Raw genomic sequence first — 24827 nt, 5'->3', positions numbered from 1 at the left:
TAAGTAATAAGGAAAAAGACTATGAGATGCTGCAGACTAAATGTGCAGTTATCAAATTTTTATTGACTAGCTTAGACTTCTTCATGTAATAACTATTTGGAATTTGCCCTTTTTAAAAAGTTACATAAGTCTCAATTTCATAGGAGTGAATTTTTCTTTTCAAGTTAATTGGACAAAAGCTACAGTATTCTTATAGGGTATTTTGTTGCTAAGTGCTTAGATGTGGAGTTCGGGGCTTTTTAAAACTAAAGTTTGAAAACACATAAGAAAACACAATACAAAAAGCTTATCTCGTGAATAGTGGTAGACCCGGCTAAGGAGTTTAAAAAACGTCTATTGTAACAGTTTTTATATAGTATGTAGCAGTCCATTAAATTCATAAGAGGATATCTAAAAGCTGTCTGAGGTGACTTATTTTTATATATTGTGTCTCCTGTGTTTTAGGTCTGTTCCAAGAAGAAACATGGCTGCAAAGGAGAAACTGGAGGCAGTGTTAAATGTGGCCCTGAGGGTGCCAAGCATCATGCTTTTGGATGTCCTGTACAGATGGGATGTCAGCTCCTTCTTCCAGCAGATCCAAAGAAGTAGCCTCAGTAACAACCCTCTTTTCCAATATAAGTATTTGGCTCTTAATATGCATTATGTAGGTAAGTGTCTACATCACCTTTTCTAATCTTTTAGTAAGCATTCTGATTTATGTCTTTATATATTTTTGAATTTGGGTAAAATGAGATCCGGTTACATTGAGATGACAGCGATACAGTCATTGATGAATGTTTATGAATCTTGTTTATAGTCTCATTTGTCTTACCGTTACGTATAAATTATTAAGGCTCTAGGAAAACAGACAGTGTTGGATTTATTTTACTGGATGAAACTAGAAGGCAGAAGAAAACATTTTATATTTTACTTTGATAAAATATGAGTAATGAGAAATACCTTTACAGATATTTTGGCCTCTTCTAATTTGTCATGATTTTTGTTTTGATAGTAATTTAGAAAGTAAGCTTTTTAAAATCCAATATTCTTTATTGTTCTAAAACATTAATATCAGTTGAAGATAAAACATTCATTTCAGTTAAATGTGGGAAATATATTATTATATAATTTGAAGTTAGTGGTGAAAGTAATGTTGAGAGGGTAAAGAAATCAAAATCAAGAAATATAGGTAGGAAACAGATAAAAGTCATCAAGAATAACAGTCATGATCCTTAATTTTTAGGTTAAGTTTTGGCTTAAATGATAGTAACAATGTATTTTCATTTAACGTTACTATTGTGCAACTAAAGGTATGGTTTGAATGATGTACTATAGTGGTTTTATTAGTATTTTTTGTTATTAGAAATGCCCATCAACAAGTATATCTTATAAAATTGTGAAGGGTTATCTTTTATAAAGTTATGAAAGTTCCTCCTGTCTCTTATGAGATTTATTTTTATCTATAGAAGGACTTTCTGAGTACCAAAGCTTATCCCTGAGACCCCTTACAACTCTAAGATATTACCAAGTAAGGCATTGTGGGAAGAAGTGTGGCATAGTAGAAAAGACAGTACACTGGAAGCAGAACATCTGGGTACAATAAACTTGTCTCTGTTAGGTGACACTACCTTGGGAAAGTCTGTAAAATATGAGGTTCTTGTATGCTGCAAAACACTATAATTTTCAGCCCTTTATTAAAGGCTTTGTATGTTAGCCATTTATGGGAAAAAATTTCAGTCTGTTATGGAAGTATAGTTGGGTACTTGGCTTAGATTTTTAGCTTAATCAGCAGAGTAATTCACACTGTGGTTTAAAAAATGTGCTTAGCATATATATATTATTTCTGAATAGATTGAAATATTTATTATAAAAACAGCTGCCTGGTAACAAGAAACATTGATTTTAGACATTGAATGGGTTCTAGTACAGAGACATAGTCTCTGGCTTATAACTTTGGGAACTCAATGGAACCTTCGTAAATACACTTATTACATGCTATGGTAGAGTAAGCTCAGTAGTTACGTGAGTAGATGTTTTCAGCTTGAATAGATTTTTGGTTGGAGTAACCTCTGTGTCAAAGTGTTATGTAATGGTTATGTAATGTTCCAGTTTACAGAATTTCGCCCTTAAATACATTTTAAAAATCAAAAAGCTTAAAAAGTATACAGTAAAAAGTAGCTTTCTCCCATCTCTGTTCCTCATCTACTAAGTTCTCACTCTGAGTTCCAAGTAGCGATTTTTGTTTCCTTGTGTATAATTCTAGAGATATTTTTATGTATTTAAGTAAATATAAAGATATATAAATGTAAATATATATAAATATAAATGTATATTCTCCTTTTTTGTACAGATGATAGCATAATACACACTGTTCTGAGCCTTTTGTTTGTTTTAACTTAATGATGTATCATAGAGCCATAACTACTGCATTTAGATGTTCGTGAAATAAAGCTTTGTAGTCTGTTTTTTCACCTTTACACTTTCTGTTCTGTGAAATCCAAGATTTTGATTCAATGTTGAGGCCTCAGTCTCCCCCCCAGCCTCCAATTCTGTTGTATAGTGGTATAGTATCCTTGTATGGCTATACCATAACTTATTGAACTAATTACTCAATTGGTGGTCATTTTAGATAGTTTCTGTCTTCTGCTGTTTCATTCAGTATTTTACTAAATAATTTTGTATAGCCATAATTTCAACAGGTGCAAATATAGCCTTAGGATAAATTACTAGAAGTGAAATGGTGGGTTAAAGAGTATATAATATACATTTGTAATATTGATCGATATTGTTCTCCGTAGAGTTTTACTACTTTGTACCTCCACAAGCAATGGTTGATAGTTCCTGCAATCCTATATATCTTTATCAAAATAGTGTTATCTGACTTTTATATTTGGCTACTCCAGTAGGTGAAAAGTAGATGTTTGTTTTTTTTTATGTGTGTGTGAGAGGAAGATCAGCCCTGAGCTAACATCCGTGCTAATCCTCCTCTTTTAGCTGAGGAAGACCAGCTCTGAGCTAACATTTATTGCCAATCCTCCTCCTTTCCCCCCGCCCCCCCAAAGCCCCAGTAGATAGTTGTATGTCATAGTTGCACATCCTTGTAGTTGCTGTATGTGGGACTCGGCCTCAGCATGGCTGGAGAAGCAGTGCGTCGGTGCGCGCCCGGGATCTGAACCCCGGCCGCCAGTAGCAGAGCGTGCGCACTTAACTGCTAAGCCGCGGGGCCGGCGCAAAATAGCTGTTTTTAAATGTAGTTTTAATTTTTCTTATTATGAGTGAGATTGAATTTTATTCACCTGATTAAGAAAAATGTTTATTTCCTCTTCTGACAGTTGTCAGTTTTGTCCCTTGCCCACTTTTCTATGGGTTGTCCCTTGCCCACTTTTCTATGGGATTGTTAACCTTTTCTTACCAATTTGTGGGAGTTTGGTATATATTAGGGAAATTAACCCTTTGTGATGAGTTGAAATTATTTTTTCCAGTTTCAGGTCCCTTGATTTTGTTTATGATTTTTTTGACATGCAGAATTTTTTTTTTTTTTTTTTTTAATATGAGAGCTTTTTTTTTTATTTTATTTTATTTTATTTATTTATTTTCCCCCCAAAGCCCCAGTAGATAGTTGTGTGTCATAGCTGCACGTCCTTCTAGTTGCTGTATGTGGGACACGGCCTCAGCATGGCCGGAGAAGTGGTACGTCGGTGCGCGCCCGGGATCCGAACCCAGGCCGCCAGCAGCGGAGCGCGCGCACTTAACCGCTAAGCCACGGGGCCGGCCCCAGAATTTGTTTTTAATGTGGTTGAATTGTGTTTTATAGCTTTAGGATTTTGCATTACTTAGAAAAGCCTTCTCTATTCTTGAGATTATAAAGAATTCTGTCATGTTTTATTGCATTATTTTTGTGATTTCATTTTTTCCATTTAACTCCTTGCTCCATTTAGAATTTATCTGCATTTACAGTGCATTATAGGTATAATTCAGTTTTTTTCCAGATAACTATCTGATAGTCTCCATGTATTTATTAAATAGTTTAGTCCAACTTTGCCTGGCTGATTATTATGTACTAAATTCTCACATATATTTTGTTCCGTTTCTGAACTTTTTTCTGTTCTTTTAGTCTGTCTTATTGAGGATTTAGATTATATTTTACTGTCTAATAGAGTTGGTCCCTTCATTGTTCTTTATTTCTCCCTCAGAGTTTTTCTGTTATTGTTAGTTTTCTGTGTGAACTTTAGAATTATCTAGTCTTGTTCCAGAAACAAACAATCCTGTTGACCTTTTGTTGAGATTGCATTAGTACTAAATTTTAAGTTTGGATGAAGAGATAGCTTAAGGATACTAACTCTTCTTTATGCAAGAACACAGAAAGGCTTCCTATGTTCAGGATTTCTTTTGAGTCCTTCTGGAATGTTTTAAAGTTTTCTTTATGTAGGTCTTGGACATTTATTGTTAAGTTCATCCTAGGTATTTTATCTTTTTTATTGCTATGGTAAGTGATTTTTTTTTCTCCTCTTTATGTCCTCTAATTGCCTGTTATTAAGAGCTTAAAAATCAAGGTAGGGAGTGGCAAAGTTTGTGTTTATGGGATATAATTGTGCCTTCAAATTTAGAAGCTTTCCACCGTGGGTTCTGTCTGAGAATAGCAAAGAGAAGTTACTGTCCAAATGTAATTGGTGGAATGTTAATTGTAGAACTGTTTTGCAGAGTATAGGATATAAAAAGGGGAATAGAAATAATATTAAAAAGGTAGAGTGGGGCCATTTGTGAAAAGCCCTGAATACATATGTTAGGTATTGTGCTTAATTTGGTAGGTAGTGATGGGTCAGTGGAGGGTTTAGAGCAGGTGAACTGCATTTTAAGAAAATTGGTTTAGGCACTGTTGTATGGGATGATGGATTGGGGAGAGGAGAAACTGGAGACAAGAAGAACAGTTAGGATTTTGGGCAAGAGGTAATGAGAGCCAGAGCTAGCATGGTAGAAGTTGGACAGGAAAGAGTGGATATGAGAAGAATTCTATTGAAACTGTGATCACTAAAATAATTAGTGACCTAAAATGTAAAACTCGGGCTTCATTTGTGACCTCATTCTACAGACCTTTCCATGTTTTTGAAGCTGTTGACCACTTCCTCTTTCTTGAAAGTGTTTCTGGATTCTTCTAACTTGCTGACCTTCCTTGTGACTCCTTTGCTGCCTTTATCTTTAGACTTCTTTAGAGTTGATATTGCCCAGAATTTGTGTTTAATTTTCGTCTTTTGTTGTTTAGGTGATCTCAGATAGTTTTGGCTGCAAATCTCTTCTCCACTTGCCATTGCTTGTTTGACCAACTTAGTCTGGGATTAGTGTTCCTCCTCTGTCATCCCATGGGACCCAGTTCATACCTCCACCGTAGCACTTACTATGCTGCATTCTAAGGGTCCATATACTCATCTCTCTTCCTAACTAGGTTGTGAGGTCCTTTAAGGTAGGAATGGGGTTGTCTGTTATCTCTATTCCCAGCATCCAGCTAGTGCCTGATAATGAATGAATTTCTAACTACTCTGAGACGTCTCCACCTAAATATTCTATAGACACTTCAACTTATCATCAGTCACTGAACTCATCATCTTTACTTCACCTCCAAACCTCTTCCTCTTTCTGTGTTTCCTATCTTAATAACAAAGCTATTCTCTTGATTACCCAAGCTGGAAACATCAGAACCATCTTTACTTCCTTGTTCTCGACCACTCACCCATAGATCACCACTAAGACCTATTCAAATATATATCTCATAGCTGACCCTGCCAACTCCATACTCAAAGCTACTGTTTTATTTCAGGTCCTAATTTTTTCCCCACTACTAAAATAACCTTTAAATAGCAGAAGTTCCCACATTTTGTCAGGAAGATTCATCCATGTTATTTTAAGCAGGTCATCATTTTTAAATGCTGCTGGTCTTTTTAATTATTAATTATTGTTGGGTTAGCTTCATCATCATCAATTTTGTTTGTTGTGGTTTGTTTGGTTAATCCCGTAGAATGAATAGTGATGCATATTTGCATCAGCAATAGTTTCGGCTTGTATTTTTCAAATAATTAGATTATGTACATATTGTAGTTCAAATGATTCATTCACACGGCTCTTGTTTTAGCATAAGTATTCATAATCCCTCAAAAATCTTCTTGTGTGATGTATTTTATTGTCATCACAGAGTTATTTTTCCACTGGAAATTGAAAATGGGGGTGTAGGTGAGCCATAGGGTTTTCGTTGTTTTATTTTTTGTTTTCTTACCTCTTCTAAATGGGTCGCTAAAGGATTTGAGAACCATTAGCCCAGTCTAACTCCTGATCGTACGCAAGGGTTTATATTGAGGCTTTAGCCACCAGTTCTGTCAGCATCATCTCACAATACTCTCCCAATACTCTTTCTGTTTATGTTAGATTCTACAGAATTTACTATCTCTTGAAAATATCCTTTGTGTTTTTATGGTTTTTGTACCTGCTATTCTCTTTTCCTAGAAATGTTTCCCCTTTTTCTTAGCCTGATAAAGGTCATTCACCCTGAGGTCCAGTTCAAACTTAATGACTTAATCAACTAGAGCCTGTCTAATGTTTGTTTATCACAGCAGCAATATTGTATCATACTTTGGTCCATATTTATTTTTTCACTAGACTGTGATTTCTTTATTCTTTGGATCTTCCATGTGTAGGAATGCCTATGGGTTATATACTTTACACGTAATTATGTTGTTAAGTGACTGGAGGAGGAAGAGAGCTCAGTTTGTACTCACTGTGTATGAGAACATTTAAATGGAATATATCTCAGGCATCATGAGCTATGAGACATCTACTTAGAATAAGAAATGATTAAGGTTTTTTGCTTATGTAGTAGGTTCTCAGTAACTATTTGTTGCTAACATACATTTGGAACAATATATTTGAAGCAACAAAATAGATTCTTTGAGCTAGATAGTTTATAGAGAGAAAAGCAGTTGTTCAGGGACTAAATTTCATATGTTCATTTGAGAGGGTGAAATCAATGTGGAGGGGAGAATTTAGAGGGTAAAAGGAAATCCATGTCACAGAGCCAAAGAAGAACAGTTTTGAGGGTAGTTGGTTTAGATGCTGGGACACAGACAAGCAGGATGCATTAGATTTGACAAGTAGGTAATTGTTGACTTCTTAGTTTCTGTAGAGTGGAAGGGCAAAGGGGTTTTTAGAGGGTTTTAGATTGTAGAGGGTAGAGAGAATAATAGATGATTAGAAAGTATAGGCATCGGTACAGATAGTTTATAACATTTGTCAGTGGAATGAGAAAAATAGGTAATAGGAAAAGGAAAAATTAGTGTGAAGAGAAGTTTTTCTTCAAGATTGGGGAAGAGCCCTGCACATCCTCTGAAAAGAGAGGTGTAAGGACTGGTGTCAGGGGAATGACTGAAGATGTAGGAGGTAGAGGGTCTTTAGGAGTTGGAAAAATAAGATCTTGAGTCGAATGGAAGGGGCAGCCTTAAAGAGGGACATTAAGATACCCAGTTCTTCCTCCGGGACTAGACAATGAGAATTGGTGTAGAACAAATAGGTAGACATCAAAGAAAGGTAGATGATGAGAGGAGTCCTGTGCACCATTGTGTGATGTATTCAATTATAAAGTAGAAAAATTTACAAAAGAAGTAAAAAATGCTTTATATTTTCAACAAAAAAATCCATAGTGATTTTACTCTGCTAAACTTAACTTTGGTAGTGAAGTAACTTTGGTAGTGAAGTAAAAAACCTCAAAGTTGCTGAAGCCTAATTGGAGAGTAACTTACTTCAAGCCCTTTTTTTTGTTTGTTTTCATCTTCGGCAAGAATCCTGTTAGGTCAGCTTAGCCAGAATTCCCCCTACCCCTGATGTTTCCTCTTAGTTATTTTCCTTCCACTGACCCAACCCTGCTCCTTGGCTGTAAATTCCCACTTGCCCAGGCTGTGCTCAGTGTTGAGTCCAATCTCTCTCCTCCACTGCAGAATTCCATTGCAGTGGTCCCTATACCCATTGTGATAATCCCCTTCTCCTAAATACACTCTTCCGTACCATTCAAGCTCTTTTTGTTAGTGTGATTAATTGAGAGACTAAATTAGAATTGTATTTTATTTATATCTCTCTTAATTTCTGCTACAGGTTATATCTTAAGTGTTGTGCTACTAACCTTGCCCAGGCAGCATCTGGTTCAGCTTTACCTATATTTTTTGACTGCCCTGCTCCTCTATGCTGGACATCAAATCTCCAGGTAAGAATGTGACCCCATTTTTGAAATGTATCACTAAATTTAAAGTTTTCCTTTACCAATAAAATACTTTTCATGAACACTGTTAAGAAGCTGAGGCTTTGGTAGGTATCCAAAACAGTTTCTTTGATACTTGTTTTCTGAATCAGTATTATCATACAGGATTCATAGCTGGGGTTATGCCTCAAATCTTATATCTGCTTTTAAAAACAATCTTAATATGAAATGAGCCTTAAGGTTATGTTTACAAACATCCCATGAGCTTTTCTATACTAACTAAGAAAAGAAGTTCCAAACATGGGCTATAGGAACATTTTGACAGTTATGGACTTGATTACTTTCGTCATTTTAGGAAGTCAGGTTATGATGCATCAGAATCAGCATAAGACGCTACCGTGTATATAGTGGGTGATTAATGTAAATTATTTGATGAGGTTAATTGCAGAGCTAAGAATTTCTGCCTCTTTAGCAATATTGTCTGTTTGCCTGGGTTTGCTAGTCCTAAATTTTAAGACTCTGGTCTGCCAGTGAATATCAGCTTCCTACTTTGGAAGAGAATTTTAAAATAAGGTGAACCAAAAGCCACACAGTAAATGTAATGGGGTAGAATAAACTTGGGGGATATAATGTCTTTTGTTTTGATTGAAATGCATAACCATAATAAAATATGTTCCCAATTCTAAGAAAAGTGGCAGTTACGTTGCATATGTAACAAGATAGAGTTGCCTAGAGGTCTGAAACACAGTGTAGGCTTGAAATTTAATCTTAGAAATAGCTTTTTTTTTTTTTTTTTTTTGAGGAAGACCAGCCCTGAGCTAACATCCAAAGGCAATCCTCCTCTTTTTGTTGACGAAGATTGGCCCTGGGCTAACATCCGTGCCCATCTTCCTCTACTTTATATGGGACACCGCCAGGGCATGGCTTGACAAGCAGTACATCAGTACGTGCCCGGGATCTGAACCTGCGAAACCCGGGCCGCCGAAGCGGAGCGCGTGCACTTCACCGCTGTGCCACCGGGCTGGCCCCCAGAAATAGCATTTTTATATTACTAGAATTGAATGGTTGACTTTTTAAAAACCTTCTACCCCCTCCCCCCGATTATAAAATAATACTGTTCACCGTAGACAGTTTTTGGAAAATATAGGAAATTTAAAGGCAGTAACAATCAGCAAATTATACCCTGAGATAGACCTGTTAAAAGTCTGTCTATTTCCTCCAGTTTTTTAATACCTTCCAGTTTTCACCACTTCAGTGGATACGAAAGAGTGAAAATAACTAACAGTCACTGACTCTTGGCTCCTCGTATTGAAGCAGGACCTCCATCCTCCTTAATGTTTCATCTTATTTCTCAGAGGCTCCAAAGTGTTTCCCAGAACACTCTGTTCCTGTCTGGTTGATTTCCTCTGCTCAAAATGGTGCCTGGAGGGTGGTGTCTTACTCTAACTTCTGCCACTGTCCTTGCCCAGGGTATGTCGTCGGATGTCAAAGTTTCAAAATCTGGAGCTGCCAGAGGAGTGTGGCATTTCTTGTAATCCTCACGGTGTTTCAAAATCAAGCTGTGTTTTACTCTAAAGTGGAGACAATGACTTTTCTAATTTTGTGTCACACAAGTACGTGCCTGGGTCTTAGAATCCTTCCTGGGAACAACTTCAGCCTTTTCCTGTAGCATCTTTCTCCGTAGAGCTTAGACCAGGAGCCCAAGGGCCAGTACCGACACAGACAACATGCTATTCTTTCTGTTCCAGTACCACCAGCCCCAAACCCTGACACCTCTGAATCACAGCTCAAGCTCAAGGTGGAGATGTTTGCCTATCTTGATTTATTCATTTTTAAACAAAAATTGTGTTTGTAGAGTATAATTCAGTAGTTAGGGTATGGACTCCTGAGTCACCGTTTTAGTGTGTAAATGAGTGCCTGGGCAGCTAAGAGTGCCATATCTTTTGGATAAATGGACGGGTGATTGGATAGGTTCAAATTCCGTGCTGCTTATTTATTGCTCTTTAACCTTAGTGTCACTCACCAGAAAGATGCGTCTCAGTTTCCTCACCTGTAAAATGTTGGTAATATCTTCAGGGGTTATTTGTAAAGATTCAGTAAGGTAGAAGCACGTAAAGCCTTTAGCACAATTTCTGACACAAGTGCTCAGTGAATTGTAGGTAACATTCTTACGTCTTGTTTTTATTGTGCAGCAGTGTTTTGTGATTGTTTTCCTGTGTTATTAGTCTTTAAAAAATGATTTTTTAAATGGCAGAGTAGTCCATGGAATAGCTAATATAATAATAGCTCTTAGAGTTGATAGAATTTTGATGAGCAATCAGAGAAATCTCAAAGTTCAAGATAGGGCTATTAAAATTGTTACTTTTATAGTTATTATAATTTTGGGTAAAAAAACAGTGAACCTGCCCTTTCCCTCATGGTATTTCAGTTTCCATGTGGTGTAGTGGTGTAGTAATGGCTGACACAATGTAGCTCTATTTTTATCTATAGTGTTACCATCCAGGTTTTTCTAGAAAGGTCAAATTCGGTTATGTAAGGATAAAGGGACCCTAACAGTATCAGAGGTAAAGAAAAGCTTCTTTCTGACTATTTTTCTTGTGGCAATTTCAACTTTTTAGTCTATGGGAATGTTTTTTCTAATGTTTAAAGTTTGTTTTCATTAATAGAAAATTCAGACTTATTTTAAACAGTAAAAAGAATTGTAATAACATTTTACAGTGTGCAAAAACATTCCACGTTTTATTTCATTTTGATCCTTATTATAATCCTTTCAGATTTACTGATGAAAAATATAAAGTGGGCAAACAGCTAGGAAGGGACAGTCCCAGACTTTGACTTGAGTCCAGGTTTTCTGATTCCTCGTTCGGTCCCCTATAGGGAGGCAGCATGGATAGTGGAAAGAAAATTAGTTTTAGAATCAGACTGTGTATGAAATAGTTTCCTTACTTAGTACATATGTTACCTTGGCAAATCGTTTCTTTGAAACTGTAAAGTAAGATAATGCCCATCTTAGGGAGTTAGTTTTGATATTAAACTAACCAATTTCAAGATATGGCATATTTTAGTATTTGTCCTCTTAGTATAATTTACACTAATTGTGCTTTCTCACAGAAGGTTAGGAAAGATGTGTTATCCTTGAATTATTCATAACTTGTTACATTTAATAAATATTGAGGCTTGAGCATGTCACATTTATAAAATATTAAGGTTGAAGTTTTTAGTTTTAAGAAACATAATGGTTCAGATTTCATGAGGCAGCTTCATAACTTTCTTCTTTAAAAATTATAGCTTTATTGAGATGTAAGTCACAAACCTATTTAAAGTGTACAGCTCAGTGGTTTTTATTACATTCACAGAATTGTGCAAACCATCACCACAATCGATTTTAGAACATTTTCATCACTCCAGAAAGAAGCCCCATAGCCATGAGCAGGCACTCTCCATTTCCCACCATTCGCCTTCCCCTCCAGTCCTAGGCAACTGTCAAGTGTATTTTCTGTCACTATGGATTGGCCTATTCTGGACATTTCATATACATTGATTTGTACAGTATGTGGTCCTTTGTGCCCGAGTTCTTTCCTTAGCATGCTTTCACGGTTCATCCATGTCGTAGCATGTATCAGTATTTTATTTTTCTGTCCAAATCATAATTCTGTTATATGAATATACCACATTTTATTTATCCGTTCATCTATTGATGAACAATTTGTTTCCACTTTTTGGCTATTATGAATAATGCTATGAATATTCATGGTTTTTGTGTGGGCACACTCTTTTTTTCTTGGGCATATACCTTGGAGTGGAATTGCTGGATCATATCGTATCTATGTTTAACCTTTTGAGGAACTGCCAGACTATTTTCTAAAGTGGCTGCACTATTTTACATTGCCACCAGCAGTGTATGAGAGTTCCAATTTCTCCATTTTCTTGTCAGCACTTATTTATATCTGCCTTTTTAAAAAAGTATAGCCATCATAGTGAGTATGAAGTGATATTACATTGTGGTTTTGATTTGCATTTCTCTGATGGCTAATGATGTTGAGCATCTTTTCATGTGTTCATTAACCATTTGTAAATCTTTGGAGAAACATTTATTCTGATCTTTTGCCATTATTTAATTGGCTTATTTGTCTTTCTCTTTGTTGAGTTGTAGGCAATCTTTTTATGTTCTACATACAAGGCTCTTACCAGTAATATGATTTACAAATATTTTCCGCCATTCATTCCAGTCTAGTTATAGCAAGGCAGAATGTAGTATGGGCCTGAGAAGGAGAATCAATGCTTGGATAACTTAAATAATTCATTTGGCACTTCAAAAACTGGCTATAGAAAAAGACATTTGCAAATATTAATTTCTTAAATTGAAAATTTCATAAATTCTTGAAAAACTGGATCTCTCTTTTCCCTTAATACATATACTCACATAATGAAGCTGATTATCCTTCAGTGAATAGAAACTCGTTTAGAATGTGTCTATAGAATGTATATAGCTTGCAGTTCAGAAGAATTAAACCTTAGAAAATCCATGGCCTCAGTTGGTCTAGTATGAACATTTGATATTCTAATTGAACTCATTAGAATTTGATAATTGTCAAGTTTTTTATTTCTTAAAATTACTAAACTATGCTTTTTATTTTGAGTGAATGTAAGGAATGTATTTTCCATTTCCAATCTTACTTAAAATTGAAGTTCTCTAGAACTATGGGGAAAAAAAGAAAACTACAACTGACAATGACCATTTCTGTGAGGATATGGTCATGGTTTACATCCACAGTTGTGTTTTTCTCTAAAATTTTTAAACTCCAGTATTCTTAAATTCCTTGTTTTATTGTTAGATTTATGAACCAGTATATCAATTTTGTATGTGTATGACTTGGATTAAGAGTTGATGGGTTTCAGAAAATGAAAGTATACTCTTTTCCATCCTGGTCTTGGGTATGTAAGTATGGTTTCAAATGTAAAGCTTTCCCAAGTGTTAGTTATGTGTAAAATACAGATAACTAGTTCTCCGTTTTATGAAAGTTTGTATAATTCAAGGCTGTAGTTTAGGATTTCTCTATTTCGAGACTATTAGCATCTGGGACCTGGTCATTCTTTGCTTGTGTGGGGGCGGTCCTGTGCATTATAGGATGCTAACAACACCCTGCCTCTACTCACTAGATTGCAGAGTACTGCCTGCCACCGCCACCTCCTCGCCCCCCCCCCCAGCAGTTGTGAAACCAAAAAGTGTCCCTAATTGTCCATTTTTGTCTCCTGGGGAACAAAATATTCCTCAGTTGAGAACCACTGCTATTAGATAAAGGAATTGTTAAAATAAATTTTATCATTATCTACTCAGCTTTTAACTCTGACAGGAATAAAATTGACCCATTTCAGTGTTTGATATGTTTTCTTTTGAACATTATCAGATGCAGGCACTAAGTATTTAGTAGGGAGTCAGAAAGAAACTGAAGAGAGAAAGAAGGTGGCAGAGACGATTTACATAATTAAACCCTGGGTAAATGAACTATTCAATTGCTAGCACCATGCTTAGGGTGCAGGAGGTACTCAAATCCGGGTGTTTGAACATCTCAGTATCTGGGATACCTTAAATTGAGCAGTGTCTTTTGTTTGTACATATTGCAAAAGATAACTTGGAGGGCTCGCCACTTCATTCTGTGTAAAAGTACATTAGATTTCTTTGGAATTAACTTTGAAAGCTGTAAGTGGCCAAAACGTACATACTGTTCCTAGGCTGTTCAGTGACACAGTCAGGTTGTTTAAGAGACTGTTATAAGTAAAGGGCTTTAATCAGTTGGTGAATTGGTAAGCTTCTAGGTTTTATTGTTGTTATTTATTTTTTATAACTTTGTATGCTTCTTTTTATAGCAAGAATTTTTCCAATTGCAAGCTATCCTTGAGGCCCTTTTCATACATCTTATACGTTCCTTATGTCCCAAAACAGTTTCAGTTGAAGGAGAATAGGCTACCATAGGGGACTAGAGAAGTAGATTTTTCAAAGTGTTTAGTTTATTAGTGCTCAGAGTTGATTGTCAGCCTTGCACAAATTGCACAAGTGAAGAAAGAAGTTTAAGAAGGAAAGATTTTGGGGCCGGCCCCGTGGCTTAGCGGTTAAGTGTGCGCGCTCCGCTGCTGGTGGCCCGGGTTCGGATCCCGGGCGCACACCAATGTACCGCTTCTCCGGCCATGCTGAGGCCGAGTCCCATATACAGCAACTAGAAGAATGTGGAACTATGACATACAACTATCTACTGGGGCTTTGGGGGGGAAATAAATAAAGTTTAAAAAAAAAAATGTTAAAAAAAAGAAGGAAAGATTTTGGGCCGGCCCTGTGGCTTAGCGGTTAGGTGTGCGAGCTCCGCTGCTGGCCGCCCGGCTTTGGATCCTGGGTGCGCACCGACGCACCGCTTCTCCGGCCATGCTGAGGCCGCGTCCCACATACAGCAACTAGAAGGATGTGCAGCTATGACATACAACTATCTACTGGGGCTTTGGGGGAAAAAAAAAAAGGAGGATTGGCAATAGATGTTAGCTCAGGGCCGGTCTTCCTCAGCAAAAAGAGGAGGATTAGCATGGATGTTAGCTCAGGGCTGATCTTCCTCACAAAAAAAAAACAAGGAAAGATTTTATTCAGTTTCAAGTAGAAGGCAGAAATTCTTGCTTCTGACCAACTTAATACATCTTACCATTTAAATCTTCTAAACTGAAAAATTGTAATACTGCTTTTGAACATCTCACCTGATTTGGTCTTAAAATAGTTATAAAATTCTGTTAAAAATTAGAATTTCATGGCTCTTGCCTCAGGCTAATTTTTGGCCTAAAATGATTCATGGAATTTTGGATAGTTCCTTCTCTGGATCCTTCTTATTTAGGCTTACTGCCCTGTTTTTTTTGTGTTGTAAATGACCACTCTGTTGAGACTGAGTAACCAAGAGTTTTCATTGCCAGCATGAGATGCCCTCAAGTTGTACATAACTTAGATATAGAGATCTTTGTTAACATTGATTCTTATTTCAGTTCTTGTGTAGTTGGGATCCAGTGCCCAGATTCCTCTTTCAGAAGAGACAGCTCAGTAGTGGCTGCTTGGCAAGACTAGTAGTTTAGCCCTCACCAAAGCCACTGCCCTGGCTCTGGCAAGCCAACCTCAGCTGGCCCAAAGAGGGACTGCAGGCTTTCTGGGCCTAGCTGTCTTTACTGAGATGGGGCTTATTGGTGAGTCAGCCAAACAGTTGTGAAGGATTGTCCTGAGAGACGGAGTTGAGCAAAGGAGAGAGGGTCTAGGGAAAATGTTAATTTCTGTGGTCGGATGATTGATCCAGTGCATCAGGTTGGACAGTAAGGGGGAGGTTACAGCATTGAAGGAGAGCTATTCCTAGGGTCCTAGAGGACGACATAATGAGAGGGCTAATGGGAGGGAACTCCTTAACATCAGGGTGTTGTCATTATGGCCTAAAGGTTGATTATTCTTCTGGAATGCAGACCTTCCTTAGTGTCCTGTAATCACAGCAAATCACAAAGTAATGAAATATGGAGAGTGAGAAAGAGCTAAAAAAGATTAGACATTTAAGAGGAGCTTTAAAAAAAGCTCGAAAGAACATAGGGTAGGATAAAAGAAAAGGAAATAGTTTAGAAACTTTTTATGATAACCCTATACAACAGAATGAGAGGTAAAATAAATGATATGTAAAACGAGTGAAAGGCAGAAAGAACTAGCTAAATGAAAAAGTAAGAATCTAGAAGTGAAGATAAAAGGTACAATTTTTAAATAGAGCTATGAACTTAAAACTAAAATCTTTTTAAAAACTTTAAAAAACCTTGACAGCATTCTATATTTTTTCTTATAGTATTTATCACAATTGTAATTAAATAATTGTTAGGATAAGTATTTGTTCAATGTCTGTCTCCCCTTCTGGTTTGTAAGCTTTATGCTGATAGGGACTATGTTTTTCTTGTCTACTGCAGTATTCCCGGAGCCTGGCAGTGTGCTGGTAACATATTATATGTACAGTAAATTCTTTTTGAGTTAAAGAAAAAGTAAAGAGAATGTTATATAGAGAATGTTCCTTAGAAGTTTTGTTATGTGAAATTAGAGTTTAAAGTAGGAGACTAAAGAAAGACAAAGAAGTTTTAAAAAAGAGAGTAAACTAAAGTAGGCTAGGAAATAATGTGTGTCTCAGCAATAAGAAATTCTAGAATAACATTGTTTGCTGAAATATGTTATAAAACATCAGTAATATGATGAAAAAAGCAAACGAGAAAGAAAACATGACAGGGAATCCAATTCTACAGTCTCCTCCCCTCGCCCCTCGCTATGGGAGAGCTCCAGGAGACTGAGACCTTTTGGCTTTTCCCCTTTGGGATAGTGCTTTTGTAGGCCCCCTTCCCTTTTTTATTGAGGTGAAATTCACATACATAAAATTAACCTTTTAGAGTGAACAGTTCAGTGGCATATAGTACATTCGTAATGTTGTACAACCATCACCATTATCTAATTCCAAAACATTTTCATCACCCCAAAGTAAAACCCAGTACCGCCTAAATGGTCATTTTCATTTCCATTTCCCTGCCTCTCAGCCCCTGGCAAGCAACAATCTGCTTTCTGTCCTTATGAGTTTGCCCTGGCCTCTTTTTAAACTGCGTCTATTGGAGAGGGCTATGCTATGGCCAAAAAGAAATTATTTGGCTTTAGAAGCCTAGGTAGTACTGGGAGTCATATCTCTTTTAAATATAAATTTATTTCTTTAATAGCATTTTCAAAGACTTTGTAAATATAAGTGGTATTTGTATGTGTATTTTATTTTAAGCTTCATAATTTCTCTCAATTCTTTAGCTTTCTATCCTAAAACTGTATAAAATATAAATTACATTGATGGTTACTTATAGTAATCTAGTAATCAGATATTTATACTATGTAATTTGCATGTGTAGCATTACCACTGACTTTCTGGACTGGATAATTCTTTGTTGTGGGGGCTGTCTTGTGCACTGGAGAATGTTATGATAGCCTCTTGGCCTAGGTGCCAGTAGCACCTGCCTACACCTTCCAAGTTATGACAACTAAAAATGTCTCTAGATATTGCACAATGTCCCCTTAGGGGCATAATCACCCCTGGTTGACAGCTACTGCATTAAAAGTATCCCTCTTGAGAATTTGGCTTTCTCTTTATGTAGAAAGAGACTATTAATACATTATTTGTTAAATAGTATCATAGAGTGAGTGATAGAAGAGAATTGCTAAATCACCCTTGAAGGTAGTCAGTCATTGATTTTTATAATTATTCCCCAAATTGCTCCCATTTCCAAAAAAAAATTTATTTTAGTTTTTAATTTTGATTTTTGGCAATACTTTCCTTGCTGGTTATGTAAGGGTCATTTCTTGTTTGGCTATGCTAAGCTAAAGGAATTCAACTTGATTGCCTAATAGGAAGTAATTTCATAGAAAAAGTAAACACAGCCATATGAGTTTGTTGAGAAATACATGAAACATTCAGACTGTTTTAAAATACAATGAATAAAGCATTCAACAGTTGAAGAAAGAGGGAGAAGTTTTTTATTTTTTATTTTTTTGGCTGAGGAAGATTTGCCCTGAGCTAACATCTGTTGCCAATCTTCCTCTTTTTGCTTGAGCAGGATTTGCCCTGAGCTGACATCTGTGCCGGTCTTCCTCTGTTTTTTGTGTTGGCTGCCACAGCATGGTCACCGACGAGTGGTGTAGGCCTGCGCCTGGGAACTGAACCCTGGGCTGCCAAAGTGGAGCATGCCAAACTTAATCACTAGGCCACGGCGCTGGCCCCCTAGGGGGAAGTTTTTTACACGAATTTCTCTACTTTGATGACAAAAGAACTTAAGACAACCATCTTTTAGTGTTACCACTTAATTTACTGGTAATTATTAAATTATTCTTTCTGTGCCTCCTGGTTATGCCCTAAAAGTTCTGTTTTCTCAGTGTGTAAAGGCTCTTTGGCTCCTATTTAAATCTTGTTATGTCTCAGTAATCACGGGTTAAATGAATTAAAAAGGAATATTTGATTTAAAATTTGTTTCAAAATAAATTTGTAGCCTATTTAAATATTATAATTCTAATTATGGATTCCCTATAGAGTTGAAAGTGACAATTTTTAAGGATTGTCCTGCTATGAGCCAGTTTTCTAACTAGTTTGTGATTTCACCTGTAACTAATTAACTATAATTGAGGACAAAATTTTGGGGAAAATAAGATGAGAGGGTTGGGGGAAGAGAGCCAAAAGAGGGGAAATTTAATGTAATATTACTAGATATTATAAGTTAAGTGGTAAGGTTGAGAGATGGCATCTCAACTGGCTTTTTACTATGCATAGGCCATCGGAAGAAAGAAAATCCACAGAGTGGAGCTTTGGTTGTCTTCTCTGCATCATAAAATTCAGTTTCAGTAAGTTCTGTTTCAGGTGCGTGGAAGAAGGAGATGAAGGCCATCTCTATATAGTTCTTTTTTTTTTTTCTTGTGAGGAAGACTAGCCCTGAGCTAACATCTGATGCCAGTCCTCCCCTTTTTTCTTGAGGAAGGCTGGCCCTGAGCTAACTTCTGTGCCCATCTTCCTCTACTTTATATGGGATGCTGCCACAGCATGGCTTAATAAGCAGTGCGTCGGTGGGCACCCGGGATCCAAACCTGCGAGCCCTGGGCCGCCGCGGTGGAGTGCGTGTGCCTAACCACTGTGCCACTGGGCGGTCCCTCTGTATAATTCTTTATATCTAAATTTTTCCTCAGTGTAGGTGTGGAGAGAGTTGTTATTAACATAATATGCTTTTTATAAGAATACTTGTAGCTGGTTCTCTCTCCTATATGTGCTTGGAATGTATCTAATACATTCTTATTATTTACTTATTTAGAGACTACGTTAGGAGTGAACTGGAGTCCGCCTATGAAGGACCAATGTATTTAGAACCTCTCTCCATGAATCGGTTTACTACAGCCTTAATAGGTAAGTATTATAAAAGAATTAAAAGTATAGGTAGGAACCAACCAGTCTTACTATCTTATAAAATTGGTGCATACTTACTACAAAAAATAATTGGAAAACTTCAAGTTATTCATGGTGACTCTTTCAAAATACAGCCGTTGTTAAATGTTGTATTTTCTCAGTCTTTTTTTCCCCATGCGTAGGTTTTTCTTATTTTACATATTTATAGTCATACATAGCCTATAGTTGCTTGGGTTTTTTTGTGTTTTTTAAGAGTATTTTAAGGATTTGGGAAGATTAATTTTTAAATAAAGCTAATTATTATATTTGTCCCTCGGTATTAAGACTGATTGGTTCCAGGACACCTGTGGGTACCAGAATTTGTGATGCTCAAGTCTCGTATATGGAATGGTGTAATATTTGCATGTAACCTATGCCCATCCTCCCTTATACTTTAAATCATCTCTAGATTACTTATAATACCTAATACAATGTAAATGCTATATAAATATTTGTTACACTATATTGTTTAGGGAATAATGACAAGGAAAAAAGTCTGTACAAGTTGAGTACAGACGCATCCATCATAGGCCTTTTGATCCGTGGTTGGTTGAACCCATGGATGGCAGAACCCATGGATATGAAACCAGGTAGCAGGATGTTAAAAATAGAAGTGCTGGGGCCAGCCCCGTGGCATAGCGGTTAGGTGCGCGTGCTCTGCTGCTGGTGGCCTGAGTTCGGATCCCGGGCGCGCATCGATGCACCGCTTGTCAGGCCATGCTGTGGCCGCATCCCACATAAAGTGGAGGAAGATCGACACGGATGTTAGCTTAGGGCCAGTCTTAGCAAAAAAAGAGGAGGATTGGCATGGATGTTAGCTCAGGGCTGATCTTCCTCGCACACACAAAAAATTGCTGGTTAAGACCTCAAAACCATATAGATACAGTCCAAAGTGACATACCAGACCCAACTATGCCAGAGTTGCAAAACAGGAAGTGAGAGGAGACCTGTTTTGTGACTCTTTAAACTCACCCATGTAGAGAGTGTTAAAAGGTTGAATGTTGGAGATCGAAGGAGGATTTCTTTAGAGAGAGTTGTGTTCTCTCTGATACCTCCCCAGCCCTTCACATCTAGAGAATTCAGCAGTGGACCATTTGGAGAGTCACGTGTCTTCTGTGGCTTAGGGGGGATATTATGGACTGGTGTCTGACCCAGACCTGCAAAATCTAAAGCTGCACCATCCAAAACTAGCTACGTGTGGCTCTTGAGCACTTGAAATGTGACTAGTCCATATTAAGATATGCTGTAAGTATAAAACACACACCCTGTTTCTAAGACTTAGTACCAAAAAGGATGTAAAATGTAACGTTAGTGGTTTTTTTTTTTGCTAAGGAGGATTCACTCTGAGCTAATATCTGTTGCCAGTCTTCTTTTTTTTGCTTGAGGAAGAGTAGCCCTGAGCTAACATCTGTGCCAGACTTCCTCTACTTTTTTGTTTGTGGGTCGCCACCACAGGATGGCTGATGAGTGGTGTAGGTCTGTGCCTGGGATCCGAACCCATGAACCTGGGCCACTGAAGTGGAGTGCGCCGAACTTAACCACTATGCCACGGGCCAGCCCTGCATGTTAGTTTTTTGATATAGATTGAATGTCTCTATGGTAATATTTGAGATATATTAGGTTAACTAAAATAAATTGTTAATTTCTCCTGATTTTTTTTTTTCCTTTTTATAATTTTACATTACATATGTGACTTATATTATAATTTTAATCTTATATGCAGGCCAACAGTGGACTGTCTGGCTGTTGAGTTTTCTGACTGTGGAGTAAAAAGGTCTTGTGGGATTCTCCTGTATTTAATCTGTATAGAAAAAGGATGTTATTTTCCTATGGACTAGATGGGGCCCCAAGAGCCTATGGGATTTTCTTAGGTCCTTCCAAAAGGATGGAAGGACCTAACGATGATAAGGCTCCAACAGGAAATGAACTTCTAGAATCCCAGGAGCTGAGGAAATAACCAGAAACAGCCAGAGGAGGGTACATAACAAGCACCAGGGGTACTAAAGTTGAGAGATCCACAGTGATGGGAACAATCTCAGAGGAATTCATAAAAATGCCCAGGAGAAAGGAGATCAACTTTATATACCCCAACTCCCGGGAGCACCAACACCATATTATTGTAAGAGTACAGTTGAGTGAGAATTTCCTACTTCCCTCCCTCTCATTCTGTACCCGCTTCAATCCTGGATAAGTCAGGAAGAGGGGGACATGGTGCAAAGAAAGAGGAAGAAGCCTACCATAACCTCTCTATCCCCTTTCAATTGCAGGTTTTCTGTCTGTAGTCCCATAGGAGGCCTAAGCTAGAGTAAGGGAAAAGCCTCAACTGTAAATCAGTTTCAAAGTTTGGTTATTATTAGATTGAGACTGTAACCTAAGCTAGATTAGAAAAGTTATGGGATTTGCTTTAGGAGCAGCAGAACACTGATGTTCACAGAGTGGATTTTAAAAGATAGTAGGAAACAAAAATAATCTTGCTTTATGACTATATCCTATGAGTTAGTGTATTCAGTAATGGTAATATTTAAGTATGAAAATACTTGCTAGGTTAGAAAGCTTGTAAGGTATTCTCTTATTCTATGATGAATGCAATTTAGTATAAATCTGAAACATATTTCCTTAAATTTTTCCTGTCAATGGCTATGATAGTCTGTTTACTGGACTAAGATTCAACGAATTGGAGATAACACAAAATCCATAAACTATTAAGTAGTGTGTTTTCTTCTGACTTTGATTTTAAGGTAACTTTCTACTCCTTTTCTTCTGTTTCACTAATGAACTTTTAATAAAAAGCTAAGTAATTTGGATATGTCATCATTTCTTAGAGTTGCACACTTCTTGGAGATATTTCTAGTAGTGGAATCCTGAAATCCAAGAGTACATTGTGATTTCAATTTATTCAGAATTACCAGTTGGAATACGCACATAGAATTGAACAACTTCCTAGTCTTTTGGAGCTATGGGAGAGATTTTTACTAACATTATGACTCCTTCCTTCTTTCCCTTAAATAGAACTAGTCTTCTCTTAAAGAGAATCATAGCATATGACTCATATTCTTCTATGAGAAAAGATAAATGAAGCCTGTAACCCTAGAGCTGAGCACTGAATGTGCTGGCGTAGACTTAACGGGAATTTTCAGAGCTTAGAGGAAGTTTACATCATGCTGAACAAGGAAATTTAAATATCATAGCCAAGGGTAGTGAAAGGAAGATATACCAGAGGGAAAATTTCAAATCATTCTAGTACTAAAGCATTTCCTCCAAGCACTTTATTTCTTTCAGGATTTTAGCTAAATTTTTAATCAAAGAAATAACTTATTTTTAAAAGTCAAATACCACAATTTTATGATGAAAATTGGCTCTCTCCTGTACCACTCATCTCCCCTCTCAGGTATCATTCCCCAGAAATCTCTTCTTTCAACTCATGATAATTTCTTCCCTGCTGTTTTCTCTTTTGTCCCTTTCTGGAAATCCTGTTAATTGGATAAGGTTCCTCCTACATTGACCCCCTAACTTTCTTACTGTTCTATTTCCCTTTTCTGTCTCTCTCTCTCTCTTTTTTTTTTTTCTTTGACTTTCTGATATTTCCCAGCTTTATCTTCCAACCTTTTTACTGTATTTTTTTGTTAAATATTTTTAATATCCAGAACTTTGTTTTCATTGAATGCTTCTTTGTATCATGACAGTCTTTTTTATTTCTTAGATATATTATTTCTTTGAAGCTTTCTTTTTGCATTTTCTCCATTTCCTCTGAGATCCTTTTTCTGTTTGTTTTGGTCTTTGTCTTTCATGGGACAGCAGTGTTTCTCAAGCTTGGATTAGAATCATCTGGTTATGTTAAATAAAGAATTATAAATAATCATTCCTAGGTCTCATCTGAGGCTGATTAAATCGTAAATTTTACTTAAATATCTGGGAGTCCTTGACTGATCATTTGTATTAATGTGAGTTATTAAGTTGTGGATTGGAATCTCTTCAGGATTTACCAGCTGATTTGTTTCACAGTTGGTGTTCAGATGGGACTGGCTGTTTTAGGGGGGCCCCTAAGTGTGAGTATTTGTAGATCTTTTCACTTGAATTTGGTCAGTTTCCCTAAAGAGGAATCTTTCTGTCCCCATAGCGGAGGCCAGTGTCAGTGACTGGAACTGGGTGGCACTAAGTATGGCAGCAGTGTTTAGAGGTCTAGGGAGATCGAGTCTTTCGGGGTAGAGACTTTCATTTTAATCCCCTCTTTTCCTCTGGGCACCTCACCTCTGCCCTGGGCTGTGCCTGGTGACCAGGAGTCTGTTTCAGCCTCTCCAGAGAGCAAATTCAGTCTTCCTCCCAGGGTGGGGAAAAGAGTGGCCTTGGCCTGGCTAAAACCACAGTTAGCTGCCTCATATCTCTTTGTTTTCTATCCTCCAAAGTGTTGTTGACATATCTCACTTGGTGGCCTCTCCTCTTGTTTTATTATTATGAGTTTTCCTCTTTTTTGTGCCTTTATGAATGTTTTTCACAATATTTGAATATCACTTCTTTAAAGGATAAAATTAATACTTCGTGGGAGAAAATACCACATGTGTTATAGCATAGTAGATTGTTAATAAACGTTGAGCCTTGTGTAAAAATGGTTGCCATTTTTGTATTCTTCTAACAATAACATGAACAAAAATCTCAAAGTATTACATTGCTTTCCACTGACAAGAAGGAAGAAAATTTGACTAAATGATTCTTAAATTAATCTGGAAGATAACATGATCAAGAATTCCCAAGAAATTATGAAAGGAGCAATGAGAGGAGACTTGTCCAATCAGTGATATGGAACACTGTGGTACTGTCATCAGAGCACATCATTAAAAAAAAAAATTAACAAGTCACGACACAGACACAAATATACAAAAGATTTTGAAGTATACTAAAGTGGCATTCAAATTACTGAGAAAAGAATTGGATAATTCCAATAGCTAATTTTGAGACAACTGACTAAACGCCTGGAAAAACAAACTTAGATCCTTACTTTTTATCTTATTCTGAAATAAATTCCCAATGTATTAACTTTTAAATTAAAGGTTACTAAAAGAAAATGTAGGTGATTACTTGTATAATCTTGTGTAGGGGGAGCCATGTAATTAACCACGTCACCAAAGTAGAAACCACTAAGGAAAAGGTTAATAGGCTTGACTGTTTACAATAAAAACTTCTATACTATAAGAGAAAAATGTTATTAAAATATTCAAATGACACATTTGGAAAATACAGTCATATAACAAAGGAGATTAATATATTGATCAAACAGTAGAAGGCTACATATCCTAATAGAAGAATGGGCAAAGAATGTGAACAAGCATTTCACCAAATAATTGCAAATGTTTTTATATACTTACTGGTAATATCAGTGCTGCTGGTAGTCAACAAAATACAAATTAAAAAGAACTTAGGAAATATTTCTTGCCCTTCCCTTTCTTAAATTATTTTCACTGTTGGGTAGTCAGTGGGAAAATAGGCACCTTGTACAATGGGTGTTTTGTTTCTGTAGGGCAATCCGACAGTGTGTGTCAAAAGCCTTAACAAATGTTTTATCTGACTCAGTAATCCTACTTTTAGGAATTTAGTCTAAGAAAATATTAGGAAATATGCTC

At 36.8% G+C, this 24827-nt stretch overlaps 1 protein-coding gene across 3 annotated transcripts in view; it reads left to right on the top strand.

The window, feature by feature from the left end:
• Nucleotides 1-24827, top strand: part of RNF145 (ring finger protein 145) — a 52959-nt gene that overhangs the window by 5527 nt on the left and 22605 nt on the right. For all 3 annotated transcript variants that reach the window (XM_058544999.1, XM_058544987.1, XM_058544991.1), the window contains 3 exons: nucleotides 445-647; nucleotides 8110-8218; nucleotides 19082-19173. In XM_058544999.1, coding sequence (XP_058400982.1) covers nucleotides 464-647; nucleotides 8110-8218; nucleotides 19082-19173 — 385 coding nt within the window. In that variant the 5' untranslated portion in view covers nucleotides 445-463. The remainder of the gene's footprint in view (nucleotides 1-444; nucleotides 648-8109; nucleotides 8219-19081; nucleotides 19174-24827) is intronic.

This window comes from Diceros bicornis, chromosome 1, assembly GCF_020826845.1.
Source record: "Diceros bicornis minor isolate mBicDic1 chromosome 1, mDicBic1.mat.cur, whole genome shotgun sequence".
Classification (NCBI taxonomy): Eukaryota; Metazoa; Chordata; class Mammalia; order Perissodactyla; family Rhinocerotidae; genus Diceros; species Diceros bicornis.
This window is presented reverse-complemented; position numbering and strand designations above follow the sequence as displayed.